The following is a 20,650-nucleotide window of genomic DNA, read 5'->3' on the forward strand; positions in this document are numbered from 1 at the left end:
CTTGGTCACAACAGATCAAAAAACGCACTTGCATGAAAATCTCTGAACAGTGCTTGGAGAATTTTAACAAGAATAAAACTGATTTGTGTGTCGATTTATTACTATGGAAGAGACTTGGATTCACCATTACACACCAGAATCCAAACAGCAGTCAAAACAGTGGACAGAATCTGGCTGTTCAGTGCCAAAGAAAACAAAGTGGATTCCATCAGCAGGAAAGGTCATGGCATCAGCATTTTGGGATGCTAAAGGCATTTTGTTTATTATCTTGAAAAGGGTAAAACAATAAGGGAATATTATTCCGATCTTTTAACCAGACTAGATGAAAAAATTTGTGAGAAAACACCCGGTTTGCAGAAGAAAGAAATCATCTTTCATCAGGACAATGCACCTGCTCACAAAGGTGTTTTGGCAATGGGAAAATTAAGGGATCTGCACTATGAATTGTTGGAACATCCACCTTATTCCCCCAGATCTGGTTCCCTCTGACTTCTATCTCTTCCCAAAACTAAAACTCTTCCTTGCTGGTCAGTGTTTTTCTTCGAATCAAGAAGTGATTGCAGTTGTAGAGGGGTATTTTGTAGATCTTACTGAGAACCACCACAGGGACAGATAATGGCACTGGAGCATTGCTGGAATAAATGTATTAGTTTTATGGAGATTATGTTGAAAAATAAAAATAATTTTGAAATTATAAATTCATTTTTCATTGTTAGGCCGAGAACCTTTCAGACCACCCTTGTATACAGAGAAGCAAAATACAGGGAAAGGCAGGTAAGGATTCTATACAAGGGTTGCTGCTATTTAACTGCTTCTTTTTCTTCTTGCTTAAATTTTGATGCATTTGCAATACTTCAATGAAGCAATCTGTCCATTTGTTTTTTTAGTACATTTATGGGTAATTGACAATCTTCATAAATCTTATCATTCTCTCAAATTTTGCTTTAACTCAAATTTTTTCAACACTACTTTCTGCAGTCAATATACCCCAATAGGGAGGTCATCCTTCTTGGGGACTTCATTGTCCACAACTCATACTAGCTTCTCTTCTCCAGTTTCACCGATCAAGCAAAGGATGCTGAGGTGTTTGCCATCAGCAATGACTTATGTCAGATCTTCAATCTTTTTACCAGAATACATGACAACTCATCCAATTTGCCAACACTTGACCTCTTCCTAACAAGCTCCCCTTTCAGGAATACTGTGGTTGTCGGTTCTCCTCTCGGTAACTTGGACCACAACCTCATACAATTTTTTTTTTTTTTTCAGAGAAACCTTCCAACAGTTCACAATATCATGTCCTTTGCCACTACAAGGGTGTCAACTGGGAAAATCTGTGATTTCTATTCCTCTTTCCCATGATCAGACTACTGCTTCAGTTCTTCTGATCAAAACACATGCTCAGACTGGATAATAGAAATAATCTCACAGGAATGAAAGCTTTCATCCCTCATTCCACTCCAAACTCTCAGCCAACTAATCCAAGCCTTGACTCTCAAAAAAAGTATGCCAATGCTGTAAAAGAAAAAAACCCTGCTTACCACGAATGGCTCAAGACCAAAACTCTAGCTACCTGCTCTGCAGACAGCAACAGTTGTAAAAGAATCATCAAAGTCCAAGTCAGACTTTGAAAGAGCCAAATGATACAAACTCGCTTCCTGCCCAAATGGCAGTCGCTCCTGGTCAATTGCCAAGGCGCCATTTGGTGCAACTCTGCCCACCCACTCAGGTTTCCACCACTTTCACATCCACATGGTACTGTAGTTACCTCACCTAAAGACAAGGCCAACTTACTGGCATCACTTTTCTCTTCCAATTACTGCATTGAAGACTGGGGCAAAGTTCCCTCCACTCTACCAAGAACGGCTCCATTCGTGTTACCCATAGTCTTCCACAAAAAGAAATCGGAAGAATCCTAAACAAGGCATCTGGTCCTGATGGTATCCCACCAACTGTTAAAAAAACTGTGCCCTCCCCCCACCCCAGAACTAACACCTATCCTGCATCGCCTCTTGAATCTATCCTATTCAACTAGTATCTACCCGACAACACGGAAACAGGTCCACATCCAACCCATCTCAAAAAAAAAAGGTGATCATAGTTAACCAATGAACTACTGTTCAATTGCTCTCTCCCTTCTGTTCTCTCTAAAGCTATGGAGGTTATCAACAACCAACTCTTGAATCACCTGGAGTCACACCAACTAATCAGTGACCAGTAGTATAGATTCGCCACTCACAATCTACAGCTGATCTTCTTGCTTACACCACTCATCTCTGGCCGAGTCCAGAGATGAGTGGTGAAATTTGGTGAAATTTGAAGAAACTCACATGGTTGCCCTCGACATTTCAAAGTCATTTGATTGGGTTTGGCACAGGGACCTACTGAACAAACTGCATTCCTCACTCTGCAACTGGATTGTCAACTTTCTCACTGACTGTTCAACTGTGTCATGATGGACGGTTTAGTCTCCTCAGATTTCCCCACCAATGCAGCAGTACTCCACGGTTCTGTTCTTTTACCCACACTCTTCCTCTTGTATATAAATGACTTCTCTCAGACATCCAATCTTATCCATGGCTTTGCGGACGACAGAAAACGATAATCTTGTAAACTTCAACATCGCCAAAATTCATTCCTGTCGGATCTCTCACAAGAAAGAGCTTGCATGCCTCTCCCTTTACCTTCAGCAATACAATAATATCTAAGCACGACCAGATTTATCTTCTTGGTATGATCTGCACCTCATATCTTTCGTGACACAACTACATTTCAACTGTAGATTTTGCAGTGGCCAAAAAAAACTTGTGTACTTCTTTGCACAAGACATTACTTCACGCCCGCTAACTCTATACAAAGCCCAAATCCACCCAGCCATGGAATATTGCTCCCATATTTGGGGAGATGCACCAAAATCCTCTCTTAGATTGCTTGATTCTGTCCAGAAGAGGGCAATCTGGTTAATTAATAACTCCTCTCTCACACATACCCACTTCCCTCTCTCTCTCTCTCTCTCTGATGTTCAATTTTTGCCTTGTGCCTCTTCTATAGATACTTTCATGGACAGTGATATGCTGAATTGGCTACTATTATTCCCACACTCTCCTCCAAATCATTAAAACAGGAGCCAGTGCTAACCAATACCCTTTTAGTCCATCTAGAAACTTACCGAACCAACTTCATTGCCCCCTCTTTCATTCCATCTGCTTATGTCCTTTGAAACAGTCTCCCACTCTGCCTTCCCCAAAGATTACAATCAGCTGTTCAAGCAAAATATGAACAGATTCTTCCTTTCTTCTATTCCTCTTGCCCACACATGGCACTAATGTGCTATAGTTCGTGTGACCTTTCGTGTGTGAATTAGATATAAAAACATTTTTCTTAATGTTTTCATATCATGTTACATTTATGCATTTGGCTCTATTCAATAGTTAGATGAAGATGATACAGGATGATGGTAAAATCATTGTAAAATCAACATCTCCAATTTGGATATCATTAAACCTGATTTGAAATTGGAAATGTTGATCTCTGCACTTTATTTATGCAGATGTTATACTCCTAAATAAATCCAGTACATGTCTGCATGCTTCCTTAAATTTGAAATGAAAATCACCAATAAAAGGATGGACTAAGAAAACAGGCAGAAATTGAAAACATCACCTGCTGAACCTTACAGAATAAATAAAACATCTCAGCTATTTAGGTGCAATGTTTAGTGAAGATGGCAAATTAAATATGGAAGCAGACAATAGAATAAGCAAAGCTAGCATGGTGGGTAGTCAAATGAATCAATTTATATGGAATAAGAGAGAAATTTCTCAAAATATTGAACTGGCTGTATACAAGATAGCACTGAAACTAATTTTAACTTATGGATCAGAGAGCTGGGTTTGAACTAAGACAACTGATCCAGAACTAGAAATCATGGATATAAAACTCTGGAGGAAAATTATGAAATTATGGGTATGACAGATTGCATTAATTAAAACATTGTTTTTTTAATATTAATTACTTATTTTGAAATTAATATCTGACTGTTTTCACTCTGCTAAAACTGGTGGCTTCATCAGGGTATTTAAATAGAGCACAAAAATTATATAAAAACAGATAACAACAAAGTTAGCATAAACACTGAAAAATCGTTACAAAAGAGGATAAAATGATTCATCCTAAAACAGGAACGTTAAGTTGCATAAAAGATTTGGCAAAATTAAAATGTAAGATGTTAAAGGATTTGATGAGAGATTTCCAGATGTCATTTAATATAAGCCCTTGATTCCTGTTCAAAGATTGTGTGAATGGAAAACAAATGGATTCTTTTAGAAGTTTGGAATAAAAATTTCCAAATAAAGCACAGTGGAAATATCCCAGTTTACTAAATTCTTTCTTTTATTTTATGCTCAAAATCTCCAACATGGTATATTTTTCTCGCTTAAAATCCATGGCATGTCTGCTTGATATAAATAGGACCAGATGAGCATGGTGTTCTATATACACCAGGGTGTTTGTAAAAAGGGATACTGTCCTTAGACGACCTGAGCAGGCTTCATGCTGTTTGAATTGGCTTGAAAGTCACTCTGATGTTATGATCTTTTGAAAAGAAAAGCAATCCTAATGGATAGATTGTCAATGTATGGAATGGTGAATGAATCCCTATACTGGACATTTTAGTTATGAAGCAAGAGATGATTCGAAAATAAAATCTTGTTAACAATTTTTTCTTTTTTTTTTTTTTGGAATAAGAATAACCATTGAAAACAAATAAATCTGAGGGCTTGGATTTCCATCTTATCTTCATTTTGTAAAATTGAACATGATCAATTCTTGAAGATGTGGATGATGCCTAGCTTTTGGGAAATTTTCATCATTGGATGAAGTATGAAAATAATGTCCCATGTGAGTAAGCTTATGATGAACCTCTAGAGTGATGCCACCACCAGATTTCTTTATGAGAATGACATCCAAGAAGGGAGTTTACCAAAATAATTGTAGGTTTAAAAGAGTTAAGAGAATGAAGACAGTTGTACATTTGGGAGATTTGTGTTTCTAAATAATGAATATGTCATCGCATTATTTCCCTCAAAAAGATGGTTTCAAAGTGATTTCAGCTAGGAATTCTTTTCAAAATTCTCCCTGTAGAAATCAATTGATGGAGAGAGAGAGAGAGGGAGGGAGGAGGGACTGCCCACTGCTCATACAAACTGTTTTGTAAAAAAACATTGTTCGACCTAAAGAAACTGGGTTAGAGGCAATGTTCAAACAATTTTATAATGTCTGGTATGAAAAAAGATCTCCAATAAGGTCTAACACATCATTCAAAGAATTTTAGTAAAGAGAGAGAGAGAGAGAGATGCTATATTGAGACCAGTAATGATGTTAGAAGATATGTTTATACTACATAGTTTTTGACAAAAATGGCTGAATTCTTTTAAGTAAAAGAGGATCTGATGTAATGTCCAAAAAGGCAAGCAAAATTGATAAAGAGAGCTGATGCCATCCATGATTTGTCTTAAGGAGACTGCATGTTTGTGTATCTCAGACCTGTAAAGTCAGAGGGATAGGATGTACCATTTTTTAGAATGGATTTTTCTCAGCATGAAAGGCAGTGGTTGAAAAGGTTAAATACACTTTAACAGAAGGTAGGGAAACTCACAGCTCAAGTGAAAATAGAAAAACAAATCAAATATCTTTTTGTAATCTATTCTTTTGTAATGATTTTTCAGTGATTAGACAACTTTATCTGTTGTTATATATATTTTTTGTGCTTTATTTAAAACTCTGACAAACTCATCATAATGTGAGCAAAATTAGTCGAATATTAGTTTCTAAATAAATGACTAATATAAAAAACAAAATGTTTTAATTCTATATTTTTTTAGCCATAAAAATATCTCAAATACGATTAGTCTACAAAGATGGCATCAATGGCAGAATCATAAAATCATATTAAAAATGAAGATATTAGAAAGGCGCTTGACATTGTGTGCAATTAGGAATGCAAGTCGGAACTAATGTAATATGGTATTTTCATATAAAGAGAATGTGAGAGGAACACTTTGGAGGCAGCACAAGATGAATAATAGTAATAATCAGTTGCATAAAGAGTATAAAGAGCAGGCCAGTTGAGTGACTCAGTTGGCAAGTACAAAAAGTGCAGTCAGTACAAGCAGAAAATAGCAAATCAGGCTAAGAAAAAAACCCTCAGGAGTTTTCCCTATATGTCAGAAATAGAAGGAAGAATGATTATGGTAAGCTACTGTTAATGGATGAAAGTGGAAGATTGGTGACTGCTACAGACTGCTACTGTTAAGAAAGCTAGATGTCAATGTTTCCAGGGAGTTAGCATTAGCCTCAGCCTATCTGTTTAACAAGTATTGCAACAGCAGAAGTCCCAAAGGAGTGGAAGTGGGTTTTGTTAAAGGGAGGTTTGTAAAGCAAGTTATATATACTTGCTTATGTACTATAACAATGTGGGAATGTACTGAACAAGGAAGATGCATACAGAGCGGTATACAGCAATCCCTCGATTAATGCATCCCGATTAGTGCGTCATTTTTTTTCTATACCCAAATTCGATTAGTGCACCTATATGTCTTCAAAATAAATATTACAGATTTTGAACATTTTCTATCTATACATTATTATTATTATTATTATTTGTGACACCTCCAAGGAGTCCGAAGACTCATCGCGGGAGGACACTTACTGTACAACTCTCCGTATCCATTACTACAGAACATGTACTACCAATCATCTACATCAACGCCATCTACTGCCCACCACCAGCACCACAGCTAGCATTTTTTGTCTGTAAACTGTGTGTGTTCTGAAGGGCCGATTTGTCTGTATGCGGGATGAAAAACCAGAGTTTCCAGGAGAAAAAACCCTGCTACCTCTGTATGAAATCGGCTAACTCACCTTCAATTGAAAAAGTCCATATAAAGTTTCCACCTGTCATGACGAGAATCGAACTTAGGCCTTTTCTAATCGAAAGGTGCAATGTGCCATCGTTCTTCCAATTGCACTACGAAGGCGCTTATGGCTAACTATTTTAAAAAAATCACTCACCAGGATAAAATACTTTAGTTACCAATATAAAACATTTTACAAAGTTACTTTTTAATAGCATACTACACTATTTCCATGTACACTATGTTCCAAATTTACTGCCAAGCATTTTGCTGATAGTAACTCGTTCCTACTTTGCAATTGTTTTCCTTACTTTTTTATTTGAAGGTATTTTCCCAATCTTTCATCACGAGTAAAAGAATAAGTGAACAGAAAAGTGGAAGCGTGAAAAAGATTCGAAAAGTAATCTTGTTGAAAGAAAAACTTGAAATAATAAAGAAAAAATGAACAAGGCAAGTCCAGAGCAAAGATAGGACAAGAACACAAAAATGAGTGAATCAATTATAAGAGGAATTTTTTAAAATTCCTCTTATAGTTGATTCAAAAAGAGAAAGGAGAGGCTGCTTCAAGTTCATCATGCATGCACTCGAAATCAAAGTATTATAATGATTGAATTAGAGACTGTTTTCTACTTGGATTGAAGATTGTAACCAAAAACGGATCCCGGTAAGCAATGACCTTATTAAATCAAAAGCATTAAGCTGTTTGCAACCTTGAAAGAAAGGGCTATGAATGATGGAAAAGAAGAATTCCATGCTAGTGCTGGGTGGATTGAGGTTTCAAAAAGAGAAATAGCTTACATAATGTTTAATCATCACAGGCACAGCTGCAAGCACATATAAGAAGGTGGCTGCAAATTATCCAGAAATTTTTGAACAAAATTGTGGAAAAGGGGGTGGGGTATTGTGTCCAACAAATATTTTAATGTCGATGAAGCCGGCCTTTTTTTTTTTTTTTCCCTGGAAGCAAATGCTTTCCAAGACTTTTCTGACCAAACCAGAGAAATCTCAGCCTGGTTAGAAAGTCGCAAAATCGAATGAAATTACTGCTAGCAATATGCGAGCCTTTGGATGTACATTCTTCCAGAATGTGCAAAAGATTTTGAGCGATTCCGATCTGCTAAAGCTTCTTTGAAATCTGCTAAAGAGATTTCAAAGAAGCAATTTGAAAACATTTTTGGTACAATCGAAGTGTTTAAGTGGCAATGCTTAGAGACAGACCCTAATGAAGAGAGAAGCAGTAAAATTTGCAGAAGTAGTAGAAGAGGCAATAGGACCATACCGTCAGTTGTATGAAAAAAAAAAAGAAATGCCTAGCGTGTTTTCGATTAATGCGCCTGTTTTAAAGAATGCATTAGGCGCATTAATCGAGGGATTGCTGTACTTAGATTTTGCAAAAGCTTATGATAGATTGCCAAACCACAAGTTGGTCACTAAACTAAAGCAGACGGGATTGGATGATAGACTAGTGAGTCAGGTGACTCACTAGTCAAGCATAGAGAACAAAATGAGAGAGGACTCCATGATTAATGGACTTACAGGAGGACTTGAGTAGATTATATAAGTGGACAACAGTATGGAACTGTCAATTCAATGTTTCCAAGTGTGAGGTTCTGAAATTTGGTAGGCAACAATGGGATACAAAGTAAGGATGCAAAATTTCCCCACTTGGTGGGGAAATTTTAGAGGAAATTGAGGAGATAAGCTACCTTGGAGTGGTGGTAGACAATGATCTGAAATTAAAAGGTCACATTGCACAAGATCTTAACTTTTAAGATCTTGTGCAATGTGATCTTAACTTTTAGAAATAAAGACGTTCTGGTTCCAGTGCACGGACTTGATCAGGCCTTGTATGGATTATTGTGTGCAGATTTGGTCCTCTGGTTTTTATGAAAATGAGGATATGTTGGAAAGGATCCAGAGAAGACCAAGGTCATAACTAGTCTTTGGGATGTGGGATATGAGTACAGACTAGGGGAATGAAGTTTGCAAAGCCTTGTGAATAAGAGGAAGAGAAGGGGATATGACTGAGACATTTAAGTAGGTAAAGGGTTATTACCAAGTTAATGTGGAAGACATTTTTTGTAGAATGGGGAAAGGGGGTAGAACTAGGGAACCCACCTGGAAGTGGGTTCTCCTTATGCCCCTCCTCACACCCTCCTTATAGGGTGTGAGGAGGGGCATAAGGAGAAAGTTCTTTGCATGGAGAGTGACTGGTCAGCAGAATGCTTTGCCTGACACTATGGTGAATGCAGATACATAACATGAGTTTAAAGCACAATTTGATGGGCTTAGTGAGTAACAGTGTTTTCCCCCCCCCATGATGAGTTCTTAGGCTCCACAAAAGTCTGGTGTTAATAATAATAATAACAATTCCTTATCTGCACTGACAAACCAGACACAATCATCAGAAGCTTCAAGATTTTATATAACCAATTCCTTAAACTCTGACTTCCACTTGTGCTTCAGTGAGGCAAAGATTACCTCCTCAATTTCAGTGCTACGAAAACATACCGTCTCTTATTTCTCACATGTAAGATCTCATTTCTCCTAACTTTATTCTTGATAATATCTAAGTTGCCAAAACATGATCATATTTTTCTTCTTGGGCTGAAAATATAAATCCCATATTAGCCCAACCTTGTAATAATTATTTCTTGCACATAAAGTTTTCCTAAGAATGTGCGATGCTATCAGAAGAAGGCAATACAATGAACCGATGATTCCCTCTGATGAATCTATGAGAGATTCACTCCAATAACTCTGTTTCTGCTTGTCTTTAGAATAGGTATTTCTATGGAGAGTTCTGCTGAACTGGCGATTATCATTTGTTCACTCTATTCCAAACTCTTTTGCTCATCAACATGCATTTATGGTTCATCATCAAACATGCCAAAACAACTTCTCTTCCTTCTTTTTCATTCCATCTATTCAAAGAAACATATCAAAAAATAAATTTGTGTACCATCTTTACACAAAAGGCACTAATGTGCTATAAGTTATGTAACCTTTCACATGGTTCTGACATATAAAGGAATACTACGTAACACCACAATTAACCCTAGATAACTAAAAAAATACTTCATGCTTTAGGTTTTTGTTCAGTTTTGTTGTGTTATGCATTTGATGAAAGCACTAAATAGTAACAAAGTACTCCTTACTGTGCTAGAGGTCAGTAAATTGAACTGAACTTGCTCACGTAAAGAGAGCACTGATGTGGTTCAATCAACAAAAAATTAAAAATTAATAACATCACCGATGGAAGTGTGTGAACCGGAGATGATAATATTGCAACACACACATAAAAAGCAAAGTATGCGTCCTTCTACCCACAGTTAGAAATAAATAAAAATAAAAACAAAAAAGGCCTTTTTTTTTTTTTTTTGGTAAACCTAAATATGAAACATAACGAACTCCAAGATTTTTTACTCAATCAACATATTCACATTCCGAAACTGATAACTTACCATTCTCTTGCCAATTTCTTATAGGCGCGTTTAATCTCTAGAATCGCTGCTCCCTTTGAAACACCTAAAGTTTTATATGGATCTTTGAGAATGGCGGTAACTAAAACAAATGGGAACGCGAGATACGCTAAATATATCAACTTCATGATTTTATAAGATATACTGTATATGCAGATATCATATCATACGCGTCAATTAAGCAAACTCTATGATATTATTGTACTTCACAACTGAATTTATTCTGGTGAGCGGTACTATAGCCACATAGTGTATCACCAATAAAAATAGCAATATACAAAATATAATAATAATGATCTTTATCTACCAATATCACTGTACACATCTATTTATCTATTTAGCAAATTTTTAACTGTGTTTTTCTTATCATATAATTTAAAAACACATACTTTACATACAAGATAACACTACACAGTAAATCAAAATAATACACACTTTACGTACTAGATGGCAGCAATACAGAAAGTAACCATACTCTCACTTTTAAAACAAACGTCAAATAAAATATTATATACAGTTAATTTATTTCATGGTTGAGATCTGAAGATTTATTAATACAGATCATTATTATAAAAAAAAATCATCTAACGCCATTTTATTCCTGTATACGGGGAGTAAGCGAGGCCATTTAGCCCTATCTAACTTTTGGAGACTGAGTGGGCAGTTCAATCTCCAATGGTAACAATCAGAGATAGATGGCACAAGGCTATCACTAATTAAGCGGTACACAGTGAAGATAGACGGCTCAAATGTGCCGCCATCTCGTGGTCCCTAACCCTAACACGATATATTTAATGTCTGAAATAATGTGGTTCTACGGTCGATTTTCTTGAGTTTACGGGACGAAAAACCCGAGTTTCCGGGAGGAAAAACCCGCTTGCCCGTGCCAGAGATCGACTAACTCGGGAACCGGTCGAAAAAAGGCTTAAAAAAATTTCCTCTAGTCGCCGACTAGACTCGAAACTAAGTCTTCCTTCGTGCGGCCAAGCGCCGTGGTGTGTAAACGCTACATCCACTGAGCTATTATTTAACACTTCCAGGGAGTCCAAAGACTCATCGAGGGAGAGTGTGTGTGCCAACAACATCGAACGATAACCCCTTCCAGCAACTAACCGCGCTCAAACTTTCTTAACTGATCCGGCTTTTTGTCTTTAAACTCAAACTAAATGAAATACTGAAAATAGAATATACTCCGCATGGCCGCCTTTTATTAGAGATATAAAATTATCAATATAAGGCGTTTTAAACGTGATTGAAAATCTTTGGTATTGATAACAAGGCCTCAGAAATACCACTGCCAAACATCGCTGTTACAAGCAGTAATGTCAGCAAACTGGCAAAGCTACCATTCTTTTTTACTATATGTATAATATCCCATAGAGAGGGTACATTCAAACTTTTTACACAGGTAAAAAGTGAATATATATAATTATGGCGCATCCTAAAATCTGCTACAGCCTTTTATTCCCCCATAAGGAGTAGGAGGCCGTTTTCTCTTCTTTCGTGACATTTCTCTCAGCAAAACATCGTGTGGTAGATATAGGCGATGACATGACATGTGCACTGGGGAGAACAGGCACCATCTTTCAGAAATAAGATTAATCCACTAATTCATCATCATCTTCTTCAACCTGAATCACTCCAGTGCTGGACTAAGGTCTCCACAATTTTCTAGGCTTAATTCTATTTACAGTTTTCCTCATTCATTGCATTCCAATAATCTTTATAATTGAAACTAACTATACTTTCTTGGAATTTCATCTTTGCTTGCTGTCATGCATAGGTCTACATTCTGTTAATAAATCAGACCATTGAATAGTTATATGCAGGCCTGGTTGGCCGAGTTAACAGATTATCCACTCTCCAGCCAAAAGGCTGCGGGTTCGAATCCATCCCTGGGTATGGATGTTTGTGATTCTCTGTGAAAATACTAATGGGGGTGGTCGGCGGTAGACGGCGTTGATGTAGATGATGAAGGAAGTTGCAGTTGATGGAGTGGTGGAGATGGAGAATTGTAAAGTAGGTATCCCTCCCCTCGATGAGTCTTTGGACTCCCTGGAGGTGTTAAGTAATAATAATAATAATCTTGCAATATATTCAGCCTATCTCCATTTTAAGCATAATGTAACCAATGAAGTCCTATGTACACCTTCTAGATTTTATCAGATAGGGAGATATCCTGTCTTTAATTATCACACCCAGTGCATCCCTTTCTGTTCTTCCCTGGATAATTTTACCTTTTAAAGGATATCTAATTAATTTCCAGGTTTTCATATGATATGTAATTACAGTTAAGGTACACTAATCGAAAGCTTAGCGCCTTCAAGCTAATGGAAATATCAACTTTGAGGATAAATAACACCTTTTCAAAAAGCCGTCAAACTAGCTCTATCGTCTTTATTTTAGTCATTATTTCTATTTTTCTATTTTTAAATTTTATTTAAAAGGCGAAGGTGTGGGCGAAGCTGTTTTAGCTATATCTAACTTTTTGAGACTGAGTGGGCAGTCCAATCTCCACTGGTAGCCAATCCGACATAGTTAGCGCAAGGCTATCACTAATTTAATCACTAAGTGAAGACACGCCCAAACAAGTGCCGCCATATTTTAGTCCCTAACCCTCACACAATACTTTTGTCTGAAGGTTATTCTAGTCGGCGATAAATGTAAGTCTACCTTCGGACGATTTAGTGCTGAGGAGTGGAAACACCACTTCCATTGAGCTAACACAGGCTCCCTGTGTAGCTTGTGTTAAATGGAATTTTACGATTTTCGTTTTGTTTAAATTTATCTTCAATCCAATTTCACTGGATGTGAGATTAATCCCTTAATTTTATGTCTAGGCTCCTCAATCTTCTGCCAAAAGTTTGGATCATCAGAAAAACACAGACGTGTAAGAACCATTCCATAAATTTTACTTATTTTCTTCTGGTTAAATTAATGGAAAAAAAAATCTCCCAAAGCAAATCTAAAGAGTTTTGGAGATAGCCTATCTCCCTATTTTATTACAATTGGAAACTTTTGACTTTACTTTTTACTTTTCTCATGCACATTAATAACAGAATTAGCATTACTTGTTTAACAGTGATTCCAGGAGGGCTAAGGTTCTCCTGTCCATTCAAATTCCAACAAAGGGTAAACAGTGACAATTACTATATTTGATTTCCTTTAATATAATTTTCCTAAGAGTGTGATGATCAAAGGTACTGCGTGTAAACCTTGCTGCTTCTCTGGTTGCATATGCTCAAGTTATTGCATTAATATGTCTCATTATTTTGGTAAATGTTTTGTATACTCGGTAATAATCGAATGCACCTCTAAGTTTTAATTTCATTTTTACATTTTAGTTTTTACATTTTAATTATTATTAATGCATTATATAATTATATAGAAACACCTGTGGAGAATTCATGACTAAATTTAACACACGTGAACCACAGTAGTATGTTTTTTATTATGTATAAAATTTCGCCGTAGGTATCTTAGGACATCATCAGAACAGTATAGCAATACTAGGAATGAAAAAAGAAAGGGCGAGTATGTATAAAGGAATCCAAATTGCGTGCAGTGGCGCGTTGCGGCCATAAATTAAGTTGATGATAGCTGATTGACTGCAGCCAACGAGAATTGAAGTTGTATTGCACAATAGTGAAAAGAGCTAATTTGAGGCTATTTGGTGTGAGATTGAGATGGCAGAACAAAATATACAGTTGGGTGCTGCTATAGACCAGGTGATGGAATAGATGGTGGCGATAAAATGCATAAGCAAATAAAAGCAATGAGTGGAAGGAGGGTAATTATTATGGGAGATTTCAACTATGGTAGCATTGGTTGGAAGGAGGAGACGAGGCATGTGAGGAAGGAACTGGAGTTTATTCCATTATTAAGGGATAACTATCTGAGACAGCATGTAATTGAAAATACTAGGGGTTTAAGAGTGCTTGACCTGGTAATAGCTTCTGAGAATTTGACTGTAATGAATATGACCATGTTACCACCTATTGGTGAGAGTGATCATAAGGTCTCATCAATAGGTGGGAGGTGGTTGACCTGGGAGGTGGCTAAAGGTGTGGAATTTTTGATTAAGACGGAGTAATTGTGGAATTACCGTGCTGGCAAGTATGACAAGCTTAGGAGATTGCTTGGTGCAGTGCCATGGCATGTAAAACTGCAAGGGCTGGATGTCGATAGTGCATAGGAAGTGGTCAAGGAGCATTTACAGGAGGTTATGGCTGATTGCATACCTAGGGTGAGAACAGTAAAACAAGCAGGGGTTAAATGGATGAATAACACCATTAAGCTTGAGCAGCAAAAAAATAAACAACTGTGGAGGGAATTTAAAGAGAAAGGAGACCTGCAGGCACATGAACGGTATAAAGCGCAGGCCAGAAGGGTAACGAGTGTGGTAAAAAAAAGCAAAAGCGGATTATGAAAGGAAACTAGCTATGCAAGTTAAAGAGAATTCCAAACAGTTCTTTCAATATGCTGCAAGCAAAAAAAAAAAAAAACTATAAACGGGAGATTTTAAGGAATGACAATGGTAAGGAGGTCACTGAATCAATCGATATAGTGGGATTACTTTGCAAGAGTATATCATCCAAGTGGTGACATTGAAAAAATGAAGGAACCATTAATTTATACGGGAATCGTGATGAATGAAGTGGAGGTGAATAGTCTATTACAGAACCTTAATGTGAATACATTTGTGGGATTGGATGGTATACTGGCATGGGTATTAGGTGAAGCGGGTAAAGAATTATTAGTGCCCTTGGCCTTAATCTGAGTCTGGTTTAGTCCAGAAAGTGTGGAAAGAGGGGGAAAATATTTCCACTGCATAAAGGAGGATCCAAGACTACTGTTGCAAATTACCGACCAATCAGCATATCAGGAGTTGCTGTCAAGTTCTTGGAGAAAGTAGTCAAGGGAAAAATACAGGAATGGATTGATGAAAATGATATACTGTACGGGGGCAGCATGGCTTTGTGAAGGGTAGATCATGCCTCAGTAACCTGCTCAAGTTTTATAAAACAGTGACAGCTGAATTGGATAAGGGTAGTGGATTTACAGTGATACTGGTGGACCTGGCTAAGGCATTTGACAAGACAGCAGATGGAATTCTAATCCGTAAACTACAACATATGGGAATGGATACAGATTGGTGAGATGGATAGGTGGGTGGTTGATAGAGAGATATCAGAGAGTAGTTTATTCAGGAGTAGAGTCCAAAAGACGGCCTGTTACTAGTGGTGTGTCGCAGGGTTCTGTTCTTGGACCACTGCTGTTTAATTTGTTCACTAACGATATAGGGAAGGATGTAAGAGGAACAGTTCATTTGTTCGCTGATGATGCAAAATGGGGTAGGCAATAGTGAATGCAGAAGATCTCAAAATCTTGCAGGACGACTTGGATAGATTGGAGTTCTGGGCTAAGGAGAATGGATGTCAATTTGATATGACAAAATGTAAGGTTATGCATTTTGGGGTGAAAAGATTATCAGCAGTATACCACATTGGTGGAACTGTACTCCAGGAGATTGACGATGCCAGGGACTCGGGAGTGTTGGTGGATAGGGAGATGATGTTTAGGGGGAACATTGCAAAAGTGGCTAAATCAGCTCATCAACTCACTTGGTTGTTGAAAAATACTTTGACTGGCAGAGACAAGCAGGTTATTGTATTTCTGTACCGAGCCTTGATAAGACCTCATTTCGACTACTGTGCTCAGATTTGGTGACCTAGGTTTCTTCTTGATGGGGAGGAGGTGGAGAGGATCCAGAGACGAGTGACGATGATAGCAGGTCTATGGAATGAACCATATGAGAACAGGTTGAAGATTTGTGGGTTGCAGAAATTAGTTGATAGGCAGAAAAGGGGAGATATGATTGAGATATTCAAATTGCTAAAGGGTTTCTATAGGATTAATTCAGAGGATATTTTTTGAGATCAGAACTGAACTGGTGGTGGGAGAACTAGGGTACATCTATGGAAGCTGGGCAAGAGCGTGGTTAGCAATGGTGTTAGAGTTGGTTCTTTACTTTTAGAGTGGTAAATGAGTGGAATAAGCTGCCAGTCTGTTGTGGGTGGTATGACAGTGAGTGAGTTCAAGGTAAGGTATGATATATACTGTGAGAATGTCGTATAGTTGTGTGGACATGATGTTTAGGGCCTCCCTCGATGAGTCTAAGGACTCCCTGCAGTCGCCCATAATAATAATAATAAGTAGATGGTCACTAAATTTCTTTTTTTTCTGACTGTAATTTATTCGTAATATTCCTTAATTCTATTTAGCATGTCATTTCAATCTCTGATTTTTGTTCATTCGTTCCGTTTGTGCAACAATTTTTATCTTATTACTGAATCCTTTCTCATACCTTTCATATTTTTATTACTTGCAATGTTTTTTTCTATTTTCTAGTATCAGATGATCCCATTTCATGTTTCATTCGTCTGCGATAGATTTTTTTCGCAATTCTGAGCATTCTACTGAATTTCTTATGGTAGTATACCCTTAATAAGAGTTTCCTTTGAAAATTTTGGCAGTTCTTGCAAATTATTCTCCCCTCTTTGGCCCCTGATTTCACTTGTTTAAAAAAATAATATCTGCTTTTTTTTTAAGTTTAATATTTCTAGGTTTATTCCAATGAACTTCTGCTTATTTGATTTATTCCTATTTGATTATAATTTTTGATCTCACCATTATGTGATGACATCCTGTATTAAAATTGTTTACATCATTACAGTGGTAGAGATAAGAGATATTGTTGATAAAGGGCTAAAATTTAGGAAAAATATTGCAAGAATCGTAAAGACAGGACAACGGATCATGGTCCTGATCTGGAAGACACTAGCGCGTAGAAATCACGATCTTATGGTTCCAATAAATAAGGCTTTGATTAGGTCACATATGGACCACTGTGCACAGATTTGGTCACCTGGTTTAATTCGAAAACGTTCAGAGACATTTGAGTAAAGTGATTTCTGAAATGTTGAGAATGAAGACAAATTAAGGAAATATAAATTGCAGAGCATAGTGGATAAGAGGAGAGCGGGACATGATTGAGACAAATAAGATATTGCAGGGATGTTTTCAGATTAATGTAGATGATGTTTTACATAGAATGGGGAAGAAACAAGGGAAAACAATATACCATTCGTAGAAGCTTTATGAGGATGTGAGCAAGGAGTGAAGAGTAGATCATTTTTTCCATCGAGAGAGGTAGGTGATTGGAATGCATTGCCCTGAGAGCATGAATACGGAGACAGTGAATATATCTAATGCAGAATATGATAAAGTTTTTAAGTCACTTGACTCCATAGTGGTATGATGATGATGTTTTTTGCAGAGTATAAAATAATATAATAATCCAAAAATAAAATAATACCATTTTTTAAATTAATTAAATATTTATCCGCGGTATAAACATATGAACTGGCATGAATGTGTATACAGCTCACTATATAATGTAGTAATACAACTCACAGGTAAATAGTAATAATAATAATGGAATGCTTTTATTAATATAAAAGCATTCCATTATTATTATATAATAGTCGAAATTTTTTTACATTTTGTCCTTTGTGTTTTTCAATATTTTTTTAGAGATTTCTGTTTTTAATACAGATATTTGCTTCTCTACAAAAACTCAGTATACAAGTTACTAAATACATTCTTTCTGATATACTTGTTTGTTTGTTTAGGTGGCATTTCTGCTTTCTTCCTCGAAGCTTCTGCAGAGATTATCTGAGAAAAATAATAGCTGGCGGCAGAGGCGTAGCTAGTGGGCGGCGGCCCATCCCAGGTGGCACTTTGAACCTCTTTGATCTTAAAAAAAAGCTGTAACTGTTGACAGTTGTGAGAGAAGTTTTTCTAAATAAAATTAATTAAGAATTACCTACATCAGTGAGCATTGGAGTGACCACGCGGCATCTGTGGATGTCCAGTGAACATATAGATAGAATGCAGTGGCGTAGCTAGAGCTTTTTCCTCCGGGGCGGTCCCTGAGTTTGTCACCCCACTCAATGCACACCAAAATTACTACAAAAAGTCAAATGACGTATAAGGAATTAAATTAAAACACTGTGTTCATTTTTAAAGTAAAACTTCAATTTCAACATTCTAAAATGTTATTTTTCTTGCCATTCTGTTAGCAAAATCGTCGATTACATGAGCGAAGTCTATTTCATAGTAATGTAGGTAATTCTTAATCAAATTATATTTAGAAAAGTCCTCTCACAACTAACAAAATTTACAGCAATTGTGAGGAAAATTTGCAGTAGTATTAACATATTTGGATTTGGAACTGATTTCTCGGGACAGAATTTTAGAATTTAATGCAAAAAGTTCAAACTGCCGCCCGGTGAGGACCGCCCCCTCCTCAGCTACACCACTGATAGAATGTCATCGACGATTTTGCTAAGAGAAAAGCAAGAAAAATAACATTTTAGAATGTTGAAATTAAAGTTTTCAAAAATATTTCAAAAATAAATAGTGTTTTAATTTATTTCCCAATACATCGTTTTGACTTTTTGTAGTATTTTTGGTGAGTACTGAGAGGGGGAGGTAAACTTATGGACCGCCCTAGACAGCAAAAGCTCTAGATCCACCACTGGCTGGCTGGAGGTGGATTCGTGATTTTGTTTCAACACTGGTCGCAAGCCATGTGTAAATTTATCTGTTTGTGTGTGCTTGGAAACTTTAAATATAAACAAACACATATACAGGGTGTTCGGGATAAATTTGACAGTTTCGTAAGGAAAAAGAAAATCTTCTTTGTATCTATTAAATTTAATGAATTGACAAAAAAACATTACAGGCAGAGTTAATTACAATACTATCAACAAGATTTACTCAAAATAACCACCATTAGCATCGATCACAGCTTCAATTCTGCTTCGGAACCTCGAACAAGCTGATGCTACAGTCTCCCTGGGAAGGGCCGCAAAAACTGTTTTAATTTTATCCATTAACTGGGCTTTTGTATTACTGGAAGTGCGATTGGTGTCTTTTTCAACTGCGCCCCATACAAAATAATCCATGGGGTTAAGGTCTGGGGAGTTTGGAGGCCAAACATTTGGACTGGTGAAGTCGTAGAAATTTTCAGACAACCATTTTTGACTTTTCCCAGAGGTGTGGCAAGGGGCCGAATCCTGCTGCCATTGGCTACCCTTGTTATCCAGGGCTTGACTACAGTTAGCAACTCCACGAACAAAGCCCGAATTCCAATGCCAGGGTTCTTCAACACCTGTTCCTGCAGATTTGCGAGGAATTCTGCTGTACGAACGCAATCAGATCGTCTGCTAGGGATCTTTCTTCTTGCTACATCCTCGTAGTCACCATTGCAAGTCTCTAGTTCATGCCTGATTGTTTTTACTGTATTCAGGGAGCATTGGGCAGCAGTCGTAATATCCTTATTTTGATGGCGGGCACGAATCATCATGATACAAGTTATTCTCTTCCATGATTCAGGTGGGTTCCAGCTATCCATCCTTTCTGACATCTTGTATATGAATGAAGAAGGGTCCAAACTTTTAAATGAAGAGAAGTGTGTGTTAATACATGTAACTTACGGAAAAATATAATTAATTATAAATATGTCAAATTTATCCCGAACACCCTGTATATGTAGGAAGTTTTTTACCTTGGGTATAATATACGTTAAAGATATCAAGCTATTTTAGACCTGATTTTAATCCATTTCTCAATTAAGCAAACCGACAAAGTCAAGTTTGTGCCTGCAAGTAACGCAAGTCTGGGTGACTCCGCACACAGTGCAAGTCTTAGGAAACTCGTGGTAAAGGTGGAATAAGCTCTGATCACTATTCTTGGTATTTACCCTTAATGCAAAGCACATCTCCTTGAGGAGATGTATGAGGCTATGCATTAAAGACATGGGGGGCACTACCCAGACCGGTTTCGACCTTTATTGAGGTCCCATCAGTGGGAGCCAGGCTTAGAAATATCAAGGTTAAAGTAATACAGAGCTTATAAATATTTTACCAAAACAAGTTACCAGAAGGTGCTTTGACCTTATTAAATAAAATTCTGGATGAGAGATAGTTGTAGAAAGTTTTTTACCTTGGGTATAATATACATTAAAGATACCAAGCTATTTTAAACCTGGTTTTAATACATTTCCCAAGTAAGCAAACCAACAAAGTCAAGTTTGCTCCTCATGTTAGAAGATGATGATACAGTGTGAAATGGGCCTCCTCTAATGGATCAAGTATTCTCACACAACACACAACTGCTCTCTACTTA

General features: G+C 37.0%; 1 protein-coding gene across 3 annotated transcripts in view; it reads right to left on the reverse strand.

The window, feature by feature from the left end:
* l(3)80Fg (dnaJ homolog subfamily C member 16 l(3)80Fg) overlaps positions 1-10,775 on the reverse strand; it is a 326,699-nt gene extending 315,924 nt beyond the window's left edge. For 2 of the 3 annotated variants that reach the window (XM_090394766.1, XM_090394767.1), the window contains exon 1: positions 10,379-10,775. In XM_090394766.1, coding sequence (XP_090250892.1) covers positions 10,379-10,524 — 146 coding nt within the window. In that variant the 5' untranslated portion in view covers positions 10,525-10,775. The remainder of the gene's footprint in view (positions 1-10,378) is intronic. The other variant, XM_090394769.1, reaches the window with a different exon arrangement.
* Between the last annotated feature and the right edge of the window lie 9,875 nt (positions 10,776-20,650).

The sequence above is a fragment of the Typopeltis vanoorti genome, chromosome 6, assembly GCF_054136105.1.
Source record: "Typopeltis vanoorti isolate ZY-2024b chromosome 6, IOZ_Tvanoo_1.0, whole genome shotgun sequence".
Taxonomy (NCBI): Eukaryota; Metazoa; Arthropoda; class Arachnida; order Uropygi; family Thelyphonidae; genus Typopeltis; species Typopeltis vanoorti.